This window comes from Sturnus vulgaris, chromosome 10 (assembly GCF_052056855.1).
Source record: "Sturnus vulgaris isolate bStuVul1 chromosome 10, bStuVul1.hap1, whole genome shotgun sequence".
Lineage (NCBI taxonomy): Eukaryota > Metazoa > Chordata > Aves > Passeriformes > Sturnidae > Sturnus > Sturnus vulgaris.
Window position 1 is genome coordinate 10,388,669 of NC_142252.1, and position 19,940 is coordinate 10,408,608.

A 19,940-nucleotide genomic window follows, 5' to 3' on the forward strand; every position below is an offset into this window, starting at 1 on the left:
CAAATACTCAGTATTCACATTTCCCAAGTGAATGATTTCCCACTGTCTATATTACTCAGTTCCCTGGTGTATATAATATGAATACATACAGTTCATGAAAATAAAGTGAAATGCAATTTTACTGTATTTTTTCAAATGAATTTTGAAAAATTACAATATATCCATTACAATTTTTAAATCTCAGAAGTCAAAAGTATGGACTTAACAGTCAAAGTACAACGCATCCAAAATTAGTTTGGCTAACACTTTTCCTTTTATATTTGCCAACACTTAAACTTTTTTTTTCTTTGAGAATCTGCATGCCTATTGGAACAAAGGGAGAAAAGAAATAAGTATCTTTATTCTCATACAGACTTATACTACATCTAAAATACATTCAATTTTATTAGTATTTCTATAGTTTTAAAATTTCATGCATCTATTATCTTGGAACATCGAGGGGGAATTGTAATTTAAGCATTTCATTTACCTTACTGTTTAATATTAGAAGTTTTTAAAGTAAAAGGTATTAATATCTTTGCAACTAGAATAAAAGTATCATAGAAGCAAGAGCTGAATAAAGTGGCTGCAGAGCACTGAGATTCTGCCATCACAAAATGGGAAAAGACCCAACCACACAAAAAAATTACTTTCGTTTGCTAACACATCAGAATTTAGGATTATGCATCAGGAAAAGCACACATAGGAAATACTGCAAAGATAATTAGAAGAATGAAGGTAAAAATGCATTATTTTGACTCTTCTATTAAGAGATCTGTAATGTTTGATGTATTTCTCTAGGAACTCCATTTGTAATTGGCCCTGCTTTCCTGCTCTAAAAATCTGGTAAAATAACCATCTAAACCAGTAGGATACTAAACCCAGGATTTTACAAGAGTTGAAATTTGAAAATTTTAATGTATTATTGACCCTGATACTTGGATCAGACAAAAAACAGAAGAAGCAGCAAATCTCACAAGGAAAAAAAAATGGTTTCAGCAGTGTCCTATTTCAGTCAAGTAATGTGGAGACAAAAAATGACAGCTTTGACTCCTGAATTAAGAAACAAATTGCAGTTTTTTCACAGCTGTGAGGATTTTTTATAAAGATTTTTAAGTGTGTCTCTTTCATGTCTTAACAGAGCGCTCTGCAAAACTGAACTACTGAGGAATGAAGGCAAAGACAACCAATATATTACAACAATAAAGGACTCTCAAGATGAAGACTATCTGCAATTTTCACTCTCAAAAAACAAAAGGCTGCTAGAAATGGTAGGAGATATTTAAAACTGAAGTCACTGGGAAATATACTTTAATGGTTTTCAGAGGACAAAAATATCATTCCTAGTCTAAAATAAAAACACAAATAGAGGAGGTATCTAATGTAATTTAAAGACAATCAAAAGAACCATACCATAACTGCAATGACATCCAACACTTGTCCTGAAGCATTTAATAGTACAGAAACATCAGGACAGCGAGAAGGTTCTTAGGGAACAGACTTATAAACATTTACACAAATGATGCAGCTACTTTAAAAATAGTCACCAAAGAAAACAAAACCTTCATGCACCCTCCAGAGTCTAAAGTATGTTTAGGAGCTGATTGCAAAGATAAGCTCCTGTGTCAGAGTATACATCCAAGACTGTTCTTCATTGAGTTTAAAATTATTAAATATCCAATTGTTGACAGGAAATACAAAATTCCTCTTTACATAAATTTTCCATAAGTTTGCATCTAAATCATGACACTTTTCTTAAAATATAACATTATACATAAAGACTATTTCTGCTTCAAAGGCATTTAGACTTTACATAGGTAAAAGAGCAGCATCATTTGAGAAAGCAAGAGTGAAATCTTGAGTTCTTACTCCTACAGTCTCTCCCTGGGCCTTAACAAGACAGCAGTGATTTTGTTAGATGTCCTTACCAGGCCATGGCAGCGGTATAGAAGAGAGTGCAAAGAAAATCAGGGCTGGTACCTAAGAGAGCAATAGACTGTTCTTCCATATTACAACTTTTCTGAAGAAATTAAATAGCATGAGTTAGACACTCTCCTGCCTTAAAAACCAGAATAATGAGATATACACTCTAATTCAACAAGTGCTGAAATACATACATAAATCCCAAGGCAATATTTTTACATGAGTGTCTTTATTACTTTTCTAAGTGTACTAGACTTTAATTCAATAAGGCTAAGAAGAGGAGCATACAGACTCTAAGTCTACATCTCTGCAGCCTCTCAGTGCTGAAATTAGTTCTCTGAAGATAGCTATTGTATATGAAATTTCATTGTAGATTTCTTGAAAAGTTGAGCAGACATTTGTAATTCTACAAGGCCTTATCAACACAGGCAGACTAATCCTGACAGAGCAAAATCCAGCCATTCTGCTGCCATTATATGTTTGCATTTCTTTTGTATCTCAACCCCAAGTTCATAGAATGGCAAAAGGCTTTTACTTCTTGCAAAATATGCACACTTTCCTCAAATTTAAAAGTGCTCTGTAAGTGGAATGGCCAAATTCGTATGAGACTTAGAAAGTCCTCACGACCCTATTAACAATGCATTAATAATTATTTCTGAAAACCAACAGATCTCTCCAAACATTGGAGGAAGGTGCCCAGGTACTTTGTGTACTTTCCATCCTTGCAGTTATTTAAGTCTCAGCTGAATAAAGTCCTGACTAACCTGCTCTAGCCAACACTGCTTGGACCAAGGGTTTGGACTAGAAAAAACATCCAGAGGTGCCTTGAGCCTCACGTACACTGTGATGCTGTCAGTGAAAACTCACCCCATGAACCAGTGCCCAAGTGTCTAAGTCTTTTAATTGCCCTTGTAACTGCAGTGACACCACAGCTTTCACTAAACTCCACTCCAGCACACAGTGAAATGCTTCTTTTGAAAATATCCCCAAATGTAACACAAATAAGTATGTGTGCACACTCAGACACACACCTGTCACTCAGGTACTTTCCTCCTGTTCTGAGAATGTTGTCTTTGGTTAATCTCTTGTTTTTCTGTCTCAAAAAGTTGTTATCTTGCTTTTACCTCCTAGTGGGGCAACAAAGTACTGCATGGCCTTGCAGCCAGAGCAAACTGGGGCAAATTAGTCTGGAATTAAACAGATATATGAATGCACACAATTCTTGAACTAAATAAAAAGATGGATAAAAACTCATCCTACAGCAAAGATCAGTGCTTAAAAGTAAAAAAACCCCACAAACTAAAATTTTAAACATATTTGAAAAGACATTATGTTATGGAAGGATTGAGAAAACTTTTCAGTTCTTCAATAGGACAGAAACTGTCATGACAAATGCAGTATGAGGAATGGTCTTTTAAGTGCTAGTTCTTTCAGATTTTTTTCCAAGAGATATCATGTTAAATTCATAATCGTATTGAATTCAGATCAATAAAGCAAATTTAATAACATGCAATTTTTGCTTTTCTGAACATATAACTACTCATCTATCAGAATAGGGCCTGCAGGGCTTATTCTCTTCTGACCCCATAAGTGTGGCAGGAGGTATCCCTTATTTTCTAAGAAATATAACGTTTGGCAGTCTTCTTTATGCAAGGGAAAATAATATAGAAAAGAAATAAAACACATTAGATTCTTACGATGGATCTTGAACAGCCTTTGGCAAATAAAAAAAGAAAATAAGAAAAGAAAAGGCAACAGCACAGAACCGTAAGAGAGGGATCCAGTACTATCTACTTATTGTCAAGATGCCAAGTAACAAAGCAGGATCATTTCTAGCACAGAAATTGAACTCAGAACAAAATTCTAAAAGAAAAAAAAAGCAGGTCCAGTACCCTTGCCCGGTAGCACAGAATAAACTACTGCTTCTGAAAAATCTAGTGTCATTTAACTTAACCTCCACATCACTGCATTTATTTTTTTCAGATGGGACAATGCTTGAAACAAAACCAGAAACAGAAAGAAAATCAAGGTTTACTTCTAGCAGGAGGGGAAAGCAAAAGTGTTCAGAGTAGGAGCAGTGCCTCTCTGGACAATACCAGGGGCAGACTGACAGACTGCATCCACAAGCAGCACCAGATGAAGAAGGTTTACCAGTTATTGTAGCACTGAAACCTGCTGTAAGGAAGGCTGCACATCCACCCAGTGAATTCTATTGCTCACAATCTGGTTTTTGCTCATCTGAGCCAGAGTCACTTTGTAGATTCAGCAACAACAGCACCAAGAGGATCCAGTGCATTCCAATGCACAGCAATCCTCCAGATAACTGTAATAAAACTTTGTTTTTCTGTCACAGACTATCAATTCCAACATCACACCAAGAGACAGATGCATCAGCAGGCACAGGAGGCTCTCTTACACAATGACAGATATATTACCTAGATGATCATATTAGCAAGCTGCCTTCTGGTCTCAAGCCATCCACCAAATTCACTGTCAGCTTCATAAAATCTTACATTCAGTCAGTCTGTACTGGTTTTGGCTGGGATGGAGTTAATTTTCTTCACAATAGCTTGCATGGTGCTGTTTTGGACTTGTGATGAAGACAGGATAGATAACAGGGATATTTGTTATCACTGAAGTGCTCACACAGCATTGAGGCCTTTTCTCTTTCTTAGTGCCCCATCAGCAAGCAGGCTGGGGGTGCTGAGGGAGCACACGGGGACAGCTGATCCCATCTGACCAAAGGGACATCCCACACCACAGCAGCTCATGCTCAGCAATAAAAATGGGGCTGGGGGGTGGAAGTTTTCCAGAGCTGCTGTTGCTCAGAGACTGGCTGGGCATCAGTTACTTGGTGGTGAGTAATTGGGGCTTTTTGCATTACTTGTTTTGTTCAGGTTTTTCCTTTGTTGTTTTCTATTTCTACTTTATTAAATTACTGAACTGTCTTCATCTCCCCATGAGTTTTCCCACTTTTATCCTTCCAATTCTCTCCCCCATCTCACTGGATAGTGCAGTGAGCAAGTGGCTGCGTGGGGCTTAGCTGTCTATCCTCTGCTTTGATCACAGTCCAGTCATTCAATAAAGATTACTTCTGTGAACAATTAATAGTCATTTATATTCCAGAGTGTATGGAGCTTTTCTCACAAGAAAGGTAAACACTACCTAAACAAATTCATTGAGCAAAAATTCCACAGTCAAATCTTTGCATGCAGTGTATGAGCTCAGGTCACTGGAGGATAAGCTGGGACATAAACTTCAACCTAAGACTGTCAAGTCAGCTATAGATATTTCTACACCAAAACACTGAAAGGCAGTAAACACAGCAGGCTTTTTTTTTTCTCCTCTTATTCCCTCATACTCTCAAGGACTTAAAAACAGGATGATTCCTGAAGAAGTATTTAAATGAATCCAGATACTTTTCAAAAACAGCTCTGGATAACAAAAAATCCTGAGCCCACTCACCAATGTGGCTTCAGAAGAGAAGACCTTCAATATGGTGATGTAATTGTACTCACTAGAATTTCTGTCTTAAAGAGCTTTGCTTTTAGGAACCTAGTATTTATGACTATCTATTAAACATGATTTAATAATGCAATGTAATAAACTGAGGTTTGTATGAATTTCACATAAGTTTTGTTTAAGCATATTGAGCTTTTAGAGACATTTAGGGTTTTATTTAGAAAATAAATCTAATAAAGAGCAGCACCTATCCAGAAATGCTTACATCAAGTTGTCTACGAAAATGGTGTTTGTATATAAATAAACAGTTCCATAAACTAATATTGTAGAGGAGAGAGTAGGTGAAGTTACAGATTTATCCTAGAAGAAAGTTAATTCTATTCTACCAAAATCTGTGTTTCCTTCATTCTCCTTATGTGTTACTAGAATATCTTTTTGTCAGAGCAAAAGAAAAATTGTAGATTTCCAAAACAAATCTTATATACAGTTAGAAGAGCTGTCCTAAGTCAAACCAAAATGACACACATTCCAGCACTTTGACAGCAGTTCTAAGAGGGAATGCCAAGAAAACAGGGTAAGAAAAAAGCAAGCATATATACTCTAACCTTCACCCATTTTCATGTCAAAGATTTGCTAAATACAGAATAGAAACTTGATCCTTAGAAATGACATCTTAGGAAATCTCAAAAGGATCTCTCCTCTGCTCTTGTTCAGATTCTGTTCTGTTCCTCCTTCTGCACCCATGCCATTCTTTCACATAAAAATGCACAAACATTTAGCAACACTTTAAGTCAAGAATTAAATGTTTCCGTTTCAAGAATATGCTTAAGGAATAATTCTGCCATTGCTGCAGAGCAGGAACACTCTTCTAGGATTTTACACCTGATTCAGCCACACTCCTTGTAAAGGCTTGCAATTTACTGACTAAGGACACACGTAAAACAAATGCTGTCCCCACTGCAAGGGGAATTAGAAGTTTATTGTAGCCTCTAATCATTAGTTCCAAACCCTTGAATCTGAGCACAAAATTGCAGTATAAATAGAAGGTTAGACTAGGACTCACATGCTCAGCATTCTAATTTCTGGCTGTGCACCTGGCAAATCACTTCACTGCTCTGTGCTTCAGCATCTCAGTCTGTAAAATGGGAATAATACAGCTGATTTCCTTTGAAAAGAATTTCAGGTCTATTATTAAAAGCTGTATATAAGAGTATGGTACTGCTATTCTTACGGTTGATTTTGTACACTGCAGCCTTTGTTAAATTCATTAATTGAGTAGGATTAATGAGATGGTTCCTTTTTCCCCTCCATTACTGGCTAATCAATATCTCTTATATCCTGTAATTCAAAAGGTGATTGAACTGGGGAAACGTGGTTTGTTAGTTGGATCTCTCTTGCAAGGGGAACCGGTTGCCCTAAATAGGAAAAAGAATTATCTTTCAATGGATGAGCACAAAGAAATTCCCATTATACTAAAGACAATCAACTGAGAGAAAATATTCTTGCTCATGATCTATGGTTTTATTCCTTAATCTGATATCAATAAAAGATTAATTTCTTATATGAAGACCACTCTAAGAAATGAAACTGCATCTAAAAACATCTGTATGTTACCTACTGGTCCAGACACTGCAGAGACAGTTCATTCCAGCAAGCAGTGCTATGTATCTCTGTTACCCAAGATATACACAAAACCCATCCAACTGTGAGTACACATCATGCCTCTCCTAGACAGCTTACTTCCCTCAGGTGTTCATTCTTTGTGTTCCCAAAACTTCCCAGAAAAGCTTTCGTGGAAACCTCATCCTTGCAAGAGAGTGAAAGCTTTTACTTGGAAAGAGTCTGGCAAAATTTCTCTCTGAGACAAAAGGGTCCAAAAACATTACATCACTTCCAGTATCAGTATAGAATAATTTGGAAAACAGACTGTCTTGGAAGATTTATTAAAAAAAAAAAAAAAAAAAAAGAAAACATAATATCGGTATTTGTTGTCCTCTGAATCTCAGCAAAGATCAAAAGAGTACATTTTTACAATATAAAACCTACAGCTGCTTTATCCTCTTCCTTTTAAGAGAGCAAAGCAGGATCAAGTTTCTCAAAGTTCTTACAGCTATGAGGAAAGGTAGTGTTTTTGTTATTAACACATTTCACTTTTGAAGCCTCCACCAAAGAGGCTTTAGAACACAGACCTTCAGGCAAATGAAGCTGAGTTAATACAGATCAGATACAATGTCTTGAATCAGCAACTGAAGTCTCTTTGTTTCAGATAATCATCTCTCACTGTGACTTTCAAAGAACAAGGTAGAAGGTCATTATGCCACACTGGAGAGCTTGTCAAAAATACAAGACCCATCACAGTATATTAAAAACATATCAACACAAGCAATTTTGTAAGAGGATAGCAAGTACTTTCCATGCTAGTGTTAGTCATGCAATAGCAATTGATAACCCATCTGTATTTCTCAGGTAACAGATGACATGCAGAAGGGTGAATTTCAGCTATTGAAATACCCACTTGTGACTTATTTGTTTGACTGAAATTCTTACTGAATCTACCTAAAATGCAAACCAGGCAGAAATGTTCCTTATACAACACCACACCACAGATTGAAGAAGACACACCAGGGAAATCTGGTACAGGGAAGAGCATGCCCTTAATTGATCAGGACATATGGACCACCCATGCAGAGATGACACTGCATTTAAACTAAGTAATAAAAGAAGATCCTTGTTTGTTTCTGCTTCAGTGCTCTCTCCAAACTCCATCCTTGGTGCCTGACATATGTTCTGTTGTAAAATAATAGATATGGGAGATGGAATTCCAGGGAATAAAGCTTTATGCTCCAGACATTGCCCACCAGCACTCCCACTGAAATGGACTACAGCCCTATAAATACTTGCACCTCAGCTAAAATCAGAGAGTCGAAACACAAACATATATTTTACATAGGCTGATTGCACTTTCAGACAATTGATTAAATAAATTTTAGAGTAGAAACATCAACAAATTTTTTGGGCTAGCGAAGAGTGATGAAAAATACACTTGTTCCAGGCTTAAACTCCTGCCTGCTCACTTTCTCATTATGTAGAATGTTAAAACACCTCAGGAGAATCAAACTCATTGAAACGTTTTAAAAAAATATACAACTGACATCTTACCTATTTATTCCTGAAAAAACTGAAATAAAATTATATTACAAGGCTTTCTCAATAAGAAAAAGATGTCACAAAAACTCTAATTCTTTGCCTAAGGTTAGAAATTAAAATATTTTTTCAGCAACAAGTTTCATTATTCTAGTGCTTAGTATAAAGCTGATTATTATTTTAACAATAACTTGGTTAAGTTCGATAGGGGTTTTTTAATTTTTGCAGATACTTGAGTCCATGCAAAACATTTAAGCATTACAAATAGGGTAGAATACAACACAGTGGAAAGCAAAGATCACATTTCTTAAGGATCCCATGTTGTGTGCTTTCCAGCTGTAATTTTACCAGATATTGTTTTGAGAGAGATTTGTTCATAAGAGTTACAACAAATGTTTAAAATTTAAACATTTAGAAGTTTCCAGCACTGTCATTGCATCCCTAGAGTTGTGCCCTGTGTAATGTATTAACTACCACTTTTAATCCTCAAGTAACTGTGTTTTCTTAATAATGCAGGAACATGAAGCAAAATGTGATTATAATGGCAAATACCAAAAATATATTGAAGGTATTGCTTTAACTTTTAGAATTTCCTATATTTATTTGATTTTTGGAGATACGGTGTCACACAATTGACTGGAAGAAGCAATATTATCCCATTCTGAAGAAATATCTAATACAACACACTAGCCAACTCGAGTCCATTACTTGTAACACGGATGGGTTTTTGTTTTAATTTTACCAGCATATTAACTCAGGGCAGAGATCACATCTTCAGTCTTCTCACGAGGACATCATGAAACCATGCAAAAATGACAATCCAAAAGAAACACTTAAAAGCTTTTTTTGTCAGTGAATTCTCACTTTGACAGAATTCTCTCACCTCTATTTCATCCCATTTGAGATCCACAACCCTCTGTCCCGCCTTTGGCTGCCACGTGGGTAACGTGACAGTGGCTCTGGAGCGGGGCAGAGCAATGTCAGGCTCCAGGGTGGACGAGGCTGGGCTGCTGTGCCGGGCTGAGGTGGCCTCTGTCCCCTGGGAGGCTGCAGGGCTGGGCAGGGAGCGCTCACAGTTTGTCCCCTCGAAGCCTTCACTGCACAGACAGAGGTAGCCATCCCCACTGCTGCTGCAGTTACCATGGTGACAGGGGTTGCTGGCACAAGGATCTGAAACAAACTGGAAAAAAAAAATCATATAGGTCAATTACTGATTATAAAGGATTTATTTCTGGTTTTAAAAATACCATAAAACAGGATTCTTTCCCCCTACTGTATTCATCTTCTGAACATATTTATGAATCAAACTCATCTTTGATGTATCTTCAAGGAGGTAAATTCAAAGGAATAAAGAAGAATACAAATTAATCTATATTAACTACTTTCCTCCGACCATTTATGCTAATTCACTGTTGCCACATTCGAGCAAAGGGATAAACATAAAAAAGGAATGTGGCCATCATTCATTATCAGGAATTTTTGAAAACAGACTTAAAAGAATAACCTATTCAGGGAAAACATCAGCTACGTTGGAATTTAAGGGAGTAACAGAAATAGGAAAGGGCACAGCACTCGTAAAGATCAGCAGGTTATGAAGAAGCTCTGTGTGGTCAGACCTAACCACATCACACAATCCTATTTGTGGACACAAGTGCCTTTGTAAAAGAGCTGGGCCTTTTACCCACACTTCATTTTGTGGACAGCAGTTTCAGAGTCCAATTCATTTGGGTGCTGAAAGCTCTCTAACAGGAGTTAGAAAGCAGGTGCCTGTTTTTAAAACAGAATTTGTAATAGAAAAAGACAAGATCAAGCTCAGTGATGTAGAAAAAATGCTGTCTGAGGCTTGCATGCCTTTAATTTCTATCTTGAATTTACCTACAGCTATTTCATAGTTTCTTATGTTATCACTGACTTTCAGGTTAAACGTCTTCCCTTTTCTATGTTGAATTTACATCCATAATGCATTTATAGAACACATCTACTAACTCTTCAAGTTTCACCTCCTGGAAAAATTAGCTGTACTTGCCCCATTTCCTTTGGGAGGACAAGCCCTTCCCTCCAGACACATGTTCATTTTTGCACCTGGGACTCCAAAGTTTAGCACTGCCTTTTGCAAGAGCATCAATACTTTTGCTTGTTCTGGAAACAGCTTCCTAGCTAACACAGAAGAAATGCTTCTCTTAACAAGAGCCAAATCATGCTGCTGGCTCACTGTCATCGACCAAGACCATCAGGCAGCTCCCTTCACTTGTCTTCAAAGGGAAAACACATCACTGCAATCAGACATTTCCTCATCTTAAATGCAAATTTCACCCAAGTGCTCCAGTTCTAAAGGTTATTCCATTCTTTCCTGTACAATATTCCTGCTATTCCCTGCATAAGCAATGCTTCATATTATATTCCTCAGTAAAGCAGCACAGTTATTCATGATTAAATATTTGTTATAATTATCATCTCAAGAATTACATAAACCTTAAATAGCATTAATGTAAAAAGCAAGTACTGGGTCTACATGAGGAACTTTACCTTTCCATTAATCCAAAGGTCTGGTGTCAGGGACACTAAATTCTAATATGAAACCTCCTTATATAAACCAATACTATTATTGACCTCAGCTGGAATTCTTTCTTTGGCTCAAATTTTTGTATACCTCAGACTCTGTATCATTTTTGGACAGAAAGCAGAGGAAAGATTATTATGAAAGTTAATTTTGCAGACAGTCAATGATCAATATCAGATTTTGTCCTAGAAGGCTTAGAGGCCATAGAGGACAGTCCAAAATATATGGTCTATTAATTTATCTCCTAGCTCAGTCACAGTTCAGAATGTTATTTACTTTGCTTGGGGACACATCTCATACATATAAGGTGACACATTAGACATCAGGGTCAAGGTCTGACTCTTCTTCATTTTTAATACTCAGTTATATGGCAAGTTTATATATATACTGGATGTATCAAGGAAGTATGGATTTTTATGTTCAGAAGGGCTTATCTCCTTTAAGTCTCTTTCCCCTGACAATCAAAAGAATACCTAAGTTCTAATTTTTTCTCCACAAAATAATATTTAAGTGAGAGAAAAGAACAATTTTCAGGAAGGAACTAGTTCTGTTCTATGGTTTGTCAGTTACATTTTAAGTTTGCTCCACTGCCAAGTGCCAGAGATATTCATAGAAATTTTCTCTTCCTTTAAGAGTATTGAAGATAAAATGTGTTGACATGTGAACAAAGCCCAGTTCAAAAATCGTTTGCAACAGTTTTTTCATAATCTAGTCTCTTGGAGTAGATCTGAGTTTCAAAGAACTGCAGATTTCCTATTGTTGAATTAGCTCTATACTCATGCTTTCACAATAAATCCATATTCAAAATAAGCCTATTTTGTGTTAGTAATTCAATTGTTCTTGTCACACCTAAAACGTTAAGGTTTTCATCTGCAAACCTAGTAACAGGAAAAAAAATCACATCTTCAATCATAAAGGGCACTTCTCCCATTATTGAATGCACCCATTCACTTTACAAGCATAATAATAAAAATGCTGTGTGATCCACGCTATTTGATGCAAACTGATTTGAGCTTGTTTGACTGGAAACAGATGTGTTTAATTAATTATTAAGTCCTGTTCAGTGCTGCCCATGCCACCCACTGAAGAACACCTTGTGCTTTAGGAACCACCCCTACCCTTTCAGGCATAGTGGAAGTGAAAAATAATTAAAACAGTTTAGATTAGATGAAAAATTTTAAAAAAGATGAATAGATGTTGAACTTCAGCCACGGACTTCCTCAGAACTTAGTTTTCTGAAGCACTTCACAGTATTTTATCATCATTCTCATTCCTTAGTTACTAGTAATTCAAAAGCTCATTTGTCTTTCAATAAGCCTATCAAAACAAATCAATGTCCTTTGTGCATAGGTTTTCTGTTGAACGAAAGATTCAATTTTAATTATCAGATGAAAAGAGATAAGCAAATAAAATTGATTAATTTGTGTTGGTTGTGATGTTTCTGTGGTTTCTCTGGTCCTCACCAAGCTGGCACCAATGGTTAAAGTGATCTGTGATTTGACACAGTGAACAGCATGGCTACATCAGAATTAAAGCTAGCAAAATTTCAAGGCTTAACCTTCAATGAACTATTGAAACTCACAAAACAAGAAACAACAACAAAAAAACAACTAAACAAAACCAAAGCAAAAGAAAAAACAAAACCTTGGTCACATAACTAAGAGCTGAACATAAGTATACTGTGAGTACACAATTACAAACTCCTTTTTTAGCCACTCCTCGTGCAGTTCATGGTATATTCAGAAACTGTTGCACAGAGAAAAGAAGGCAGAAAGTAACACGAATCCCTATAGCACATAAATAAATCCTAAATCAGTATGAGCTCTACTAAAAAATCCAGGTACAGAATTTCCATAGTCACTACTAAAAAAGTATATTCTGTATTTAGGCCTCTTGTTTTCATCCTCATTTTTTCATTTAACAGTCTGTCTGTTTCTATAATATATCCCTTGACCAAACAGGCACAGCCAGCCGTTGCAGCTGACAAAGCCAAGCTAAAAAGCATAAAACGTATTTGCAAGCAATTACTATTCCATATGCCTAGACAATTGTAATCTCTGAAACATTTTTACAGTAGAATCCTAAGACAGATGCATTCCAAGGTGCCCTTCATATCACAGTTAATTTTCCAAAGGCAGGCTGAATATGGTATAATATAAATTGGGTTTGTTTAAGAATCACACTCACAAACATGGATGGCTTGCCAGCCAGTCCAATTGTTTCCTTAGGTTTCAGTTCAAGATAAAACACTGCAGGATGTAAATCTGCAAGATCTTTCTGCCAGTACTACTTGTGATGACACCAATTTGTCAGTTGATGCTCATTCACCTTCTCTTCAAAGTGGTTCTACTTGTTCCACATGGAGACAGTCCAGGTAGATCCTCCAGAGAGCTTCAAAAAATAGAACAGTTAAGTCTAAGCCAAGGCTACAGACGAGCTCCTGAACATTGTGCCAAACCTGTCTTCCACCTGCACTCTCCTCTTAGAGATGTTAGGAAAAAACTAATGTTTGGGTCAGTTTTTATTGCTGTTGCTTACAGCCACAGACAATATTACACCAGCTTGCAACTTCACTAAAATATGGGGGAAAATACCCCCAGTAAATCTAGTCCTCATATTAAGAATTCAGCAGATTGTTTAAATCCATTCTACATAGTGAATGTTAACCTGTTAACAAAGCCAAGCTGCCATAATGTCAAAGGCTCTGCATCTGTGTCCAGGAGCACCCACTGCCTCTGAAACAGCCTGCAGATATTAAAAACTAACATAGCCCAGCGATTTCAACTTGCCATGGCTACCTGAGATAATTTTTCTAGTTACAATGTAAATTGTTGTGGTTCCCAAATGACTAGGATTTAGACAGGTAGTTTCTTCATGTGTTCTGGTCAAAAACAGATCTTAGGAGAAATTTAAATCAGTAAAAATGGTTTTGCACCCACATTGCTGACGAAATCCCCCAGTACAAAAGCAAACAACTTCTCTCCCAGATGAGACCATAGGAAGATCCACCACATATCACCAGGATCAGACATTTCATTTTCAAGATTTGCATGGTACATTAAAAATTATCAACTTCTGAATACTTTAGAAAAAAATTAATTAAAACCTACAGTCTAAGTCATTATCTGCTTTTAATGAAGTAGGCAGGAAAAATATTTTTCCTTTTAAGCACATCTGAAATATCATCTATTTTTGCATATGCATCAATTTATGAAAAAGAGATGGAAACAGATTTAAATATTTTACAGAGCAATGACAATAAAATTATCTAAAAATGTGATCTCTTTGAAAAAATTGTTTAATTATGTTCAAACTATTATTAAATTTTATTCTAATTCAATCCTTCACACAGTGAAGCTGTAAATTCCATTCTATCTCACATTAAATATTAGTGCTAACTATGAAATGAAAAGCAAGAAAGACGAATTTAAATTTTTAAAACCCCAGATGTTCCAAATAATATCCACAGGAAAAGCATTGAGATGAGTATATCAAATAAATGCATTTTCTTCTGTTTTGAGAAAAGACTGTCTCGAAACTCAGTAGGACTCAAACAACATATCTGGGTTCAATTTCTGCCTTTCCCAGAGACATCCTGTGTGAGCTGAGAACAGCCAGACTCCATTTCTGCCTCTTTCCAACTGTAAAATGGGGATTACACTTCCTTCTCCCACTGCTCATGTTGGCTGGTTAGAAAGCAATTTTTTTCAGGATGGGAACCACAATGACAGAGGCAATAGGAACTCTCAAGCAGCACTGAAATACAAATAAATACAATCAAGAAATATATCCCTGTAGAGCAAGGCTAAATCTGTAACCTGTGGCTATTCTGGTTTGTTTCTTAGTCTTTCTTTCTTTTTCTCTACCTTCAGTGGAGATTCTGGTTTCTTCTGAATACTTCTTTGCTCCAATGAAAAGAAGTGTTTACAGAATTATTCAGCACACTTTAGAGTTAAGAAAAAATCCTAAAATAGATTAACTCTTCCAATTAACCCATAATAGAGAGGAAAACCATCTTAATATTGCACCTTTAGACACTATTCTTCTTCAAAACAAGATTTGCTTCAAAGCAGATGCGCTGAAGAATGCATTCATTTCCCAGCTGTGACCAAACACAACAGAAATAAAAGTGGCTAAAACACTCTGATTAGGAGAGTGAGGATGAATGAGAGCTTTTTGTCACATGAGGATGTAAAAATAGAACACAATCAGCAGCATGATCACACAGGTAACACCACCTTAAATGGCTGCTCCCTAAAAGCTGCCTGTGATGTGTGAATTTAAGGATGCTCTTTATTAGTAATTCTTCTACCACATGCACCAGGACACAGTGACACTGCCTGACAGGGCATGGTGACCACCGTGATCACAGCCAGCCCCTACAGGAACTGGAATGCCACAACCTGTCAGAAGGAAGGACGTGCCATCATGGTGTGTTTCATACAATGGGCAATGAACTACACCAGTCTGAGACGTGAGTATCAGGAATTAATAGAATGGGCAACAACAAAGTAGTAAAAAGTGCTTTATACAGAGGTCCTGGAAGCCAGAGCAATCAGGGCTTTCTTTCCCATCCCTTAAAAAGTGTAAGCAGAACAAAATATTTCTCTATTACATAAAACAAGAATTTGGCAGCTATGTCAGCTTCAATCATTATGAACTAACTACAAGCTACGAGACAAAATTGGAATTAATAAAGGTTTAGAAGGCCAAAGCCAAAAGCTGTATCATACATATAAGCAACTTCTTTCTAGAAGTAAACATTTACTCTTTTCATTTTGCAACTCAGCTCTATGCCCAACCCATGAGGAAAGCTATCAATAAATCTAATAAAGTGTAACCTTTACCAGATAATTCAGAATATGATTCTTTGAGACACCATTAACAATGAGAACTTTGGATTTCTTCCAAGCTGCAATTCTCATTCCTTGACTTTTGAATATTCAGAGTAATGAAACTGCCAGTGAATGTAATAAATGGATATAAAACATTTTTTTTTACTTCAGTGAAGCAGAAAAAAATGCCTAAAGAAATTGTCTGTTTAATTGCAAACCAAAGCATGGCTGCCCAAATCTATTTGAAAAACCAGCAAACATAACATAGCAGAATTTGAACAGCATGATAGATTTTAAAAACAGAGCTCCAGCAAATGGCTAGTTTACCCTTGTGTAATAAGTTACCAGACACCAACTGCTTTGCTCCACCTATCCTCAGGCACATTCTTACCTCAAGGTATCCTGAAATAACTGCAAAGTAAACTGACATCACTTTCCCTCTCCCTCAGTGAAACGAAAATATCTGCTTCACACTAACCACTGAGAACTGTCAGATGTCAACATGTACATAAACAATTATTGAAAAGTACCTTACTTCTTTTCTCATCAGATTATTTTCAATCCTGTCTTTAAAATATATATTGCCTTTCTCCTGTAGTGAAAGAACAGTCAAGTTGTTTGAAATATTTATAAATACAGCAGATTTAATGTTATATTCCAAGTAGACAAGCTAATCAAGTTTACTGAGTTTTTCAGCAACACCCATACTCAGCAAAGACACTTTTTCAAAAAAATCAAAATGAAGTCAAGATATCTGTAGTAATTATGTCGAGATGGACACGACTAGCACCATCACCAGTGTTTTATTAAAAACTTTTCACATCTTCTCTCCACAGACTTCTCTCTGGCAGTTCTGACTCCTTTTCTTACAGGCAGCCCCACACAGCACTGACTCCTTCTCTCCTCCCTGCAAGTTTCCTTCTGCATGACTGGCTAACCCCAACCTGTCCCTTACCCAGCCACCTAACCCTGTCTGTCCCTCACACAGCCTCTCCTTACCTTGTCTGTCCCTTGCACGACCACATGTCCCTCCCAGCACAGCCAGCAGCTCCATCCCAAGCTGCAGCAGACTCTGGGGCTCCAGCTCCAGCTTGCTCTAAGCCAGGAACCCACTCTGTTATAACATCCAACCTCACTGGACAAGCAAGGCTGTCTCCACTTCTCGGCAATCAGTACAGATGGAATTCAGTGAGGGAAATTGCCTTCTGCACTATCCTTACAAACTATCCTCCCATAGATCTCCATCCCAAAGATGGGTTGACTACTTAAGACAAAGGATCTAAGAAGTGCCAATAGATCTCTGAAGATCAACACTGGTGTTTTTTAGCACAGAATCATGTCATTTTACACTCAGCAAGGGCTGGCATCCTGCTCTAATCGTTAGTTGAGACCCCAGCGGTTCTGTCAGTACAGGTGGCAAAACTAGGGGACAATTGTGAAGGCACAGCATTACATTTGTCATGGTGGTACAATACACTTGTTTGTTTAGATCTTATGCTATTATTTCATTATTCAAAATCACACAGTGAAAGAATTATCAACAGCATCTTTATTCTTAATATTGTTTTCCCTTTTTAGAAGAAAATTTTCTTGTGCAACAGGAGGGTGCACAAAATATTTTTATGATAGGACATTAAAATACGCAATGATATGAGAATTCATAACATTTTTTATTTCTACACTGGACTAGTGCAAAACTGAAATCAAGTAAATATGCCCCTATATAATATTATTCTAAAATACATTAATTGACCTAAAACAATGATGAGTAGAATTCTACAAAAAACTACACAAGCAAGTTTCCAGCTTACATGCAAAAAGATTTTTAAAAGCTTTTGAACAAAAGATTTATTAATTCCAATAAATAAAAGTTTGAGATTAACCATATGGATCACAGGCTAATTTAAGTTTACTAATACAATTTCATAATCCTAAAGTTCTGCCATGAATATTCTGAGTTATGAGATCAGGAGTAGCACAGGCAGAAATACAATCCACCTATATTTTTTAAAAAATAATAAATCCCAAACTATCTGTTACTTGAATTTTCAAAACTACCTAAAAAAATTAATTATCCTACTCACAGTAAGATGCTCTTAAATTCCTAAAATTTTAGCTGTTTTAAAAACAGTAGTGTGCTATAATCTCTCTACAGGAATGTTGAGTTTTACATATTTGTCCACCTTTAAAAATATTGAACAAAACAGATTTGAGAATTTTCTAAAAATCTAAAAAACAATTTAAAATTTTACCTTCATTGCACGAACAAGCACCCAGGTCAAGGATCAAGCCTATGTAGGTGCTTTAAGTGATAAAAGGTGCACAGTGTAAGCTCACAGTTATCTACAAGACACAGCACCCTTCCAAAGTTCAGCAACAGAACAGCAACTGCATTCTCATTTTCTTTAGCATCAACATCAATCAACTTAAAGACACAAATTCATACGAAATAGACTTCATTAGTTCAAGTACTCAGGGTATTTCTCAATTTCCAAGTCTGAGGCTTCACACTTTTCTAGGTGAAATACAGCAAAATAGACATGTGGTTCTTGTGAGAACAAGAGAAGGACTAAATAACACAGTGAGTTGTGCATAAAACTGCAGTTGAACCATCCTGAAATACTGAAAAACTCAGCAGATGTGACAATTGGCTGCTCTCATAGCTTTTTGCCCACAAGAGGCTGTGAAAACAGGAAAAGATAATAATCACATCCATAAGGTACCTAGGAGATGTGACATAACCAGAGTTTCATTGATGTCACATTTTCCAAATGAAGTATGAAAAAGGCAATTAAAATTTGGGGAGTTTGAAAAGAAGCAGTTGCAATTGTTTCAAGCCACAACACATCAAAAAGAAGACATTTTGGCAGCTGAGGCATTGGCAATCAATAAAACAGCAAATGCTTATGCCCTGAGTCAAAGAGATTAGCATGAGATTGCAGCACTTTCCAACAATCAGCATTCCTGCACTGCACCCAGTACTACTGACAGCACAGTGAATCTCAGCTATGTGGTCTGCTGACTTTTTTGCTTATTTCTCATATTTAAACATCCTGTCAGATCTAAAGTTAAAATATTGTCTAGTTAGAGAAATACTGGAAGAAAGATGAAAAAAATTGCAAACCCATGAACACATTCCCTCAGTACACACTTCTGGTTTTCTGTGTTGGATTATGTTACTCCCCATGATTTCTATTTTAAAAACTCCTTCCTTTATATAATATATACTTGATTTGAATTTTCTGGACTCATGACTAGAATTCCATGACCCAGCTACATATTTATATGGTTATTGGGGATTAAATCAACTACTAAATACACTTAATTAATACACTTAATACACCTGAACACCACTGTGCACCTGATATTTGCAGGAATATCAGAATTGATATCTACAGAGAGCAGGTGAAAAGAGATGCCAGTGTGAAGAAGCCAGCTTCAGCTCTCTCATTGTTACAGCAGACAAAGATTCAAAGCCTTCCTTTCTGGATTAAGAACATAACAGTTTTCTGGTCAGAAGTGATTTTTAATTTTAAGACAGGGCTGGAGATGTCTTTATCTCGTAACAAAGCACCTGCCCACACATAAATAGCAATGTCCAAAGAGTTTCAAATCAACATTCATTTCTTCATCCCTGAACAATTTACCATTTTACTGCAAAAAGTAATTGGATTAAATATTTGAACAATGTTGAGATGGAGATAGAAACCCCAAATTTCTCTGCTCCTACTTGCTAAACACCATCACTCACTCATGTTGGCACTCACTGCCATTGTCACCATCCCTCTCTGTGAAAGCACTTTCAATTACAAGGTTGTTGTATCTCACATTTTATGACAGCCTGGGTGAACTCAGTTACTTCATGGCACCTAACACACAGTAACTTGTTAAGGTATGAAAACAGCAGCATATGCCTGAACCTTGAGAATAAGCCAGTCTGCAGATCCATAAAATAGGTCTTTATATTCAGTGGTGAGAGGCAGTGCTGCTTTTAGCCTCATCTGAAATAGCAGTTTTGCCCAGTCAGTAGAACATCC

General features: G+C 36.6%; 1 protein-coding gene across 1 annotated transcript in view; it reads right to left on the reverse strand.

Moving 5' to 3' along the window:
* The window catches only part of DNER (delta/notch like EGF repeat containing), a 114,990-nt gene that overhangs the window by 57,157 nt on the left and 37,893 nt on the right, over nt 1-19,940 (reverse strand). Inside the window, exon 2 of the mRNA XM_014877873.2 lies at nt 9,392-9,688. Within this exon, the coding sequence (XP_014733359.2) occupies nt 9,392-9,688 (297 nt within the window). The remainder of the gene's footprint in view (nt 1-9,391; nt 9,689-19,940) is intronic.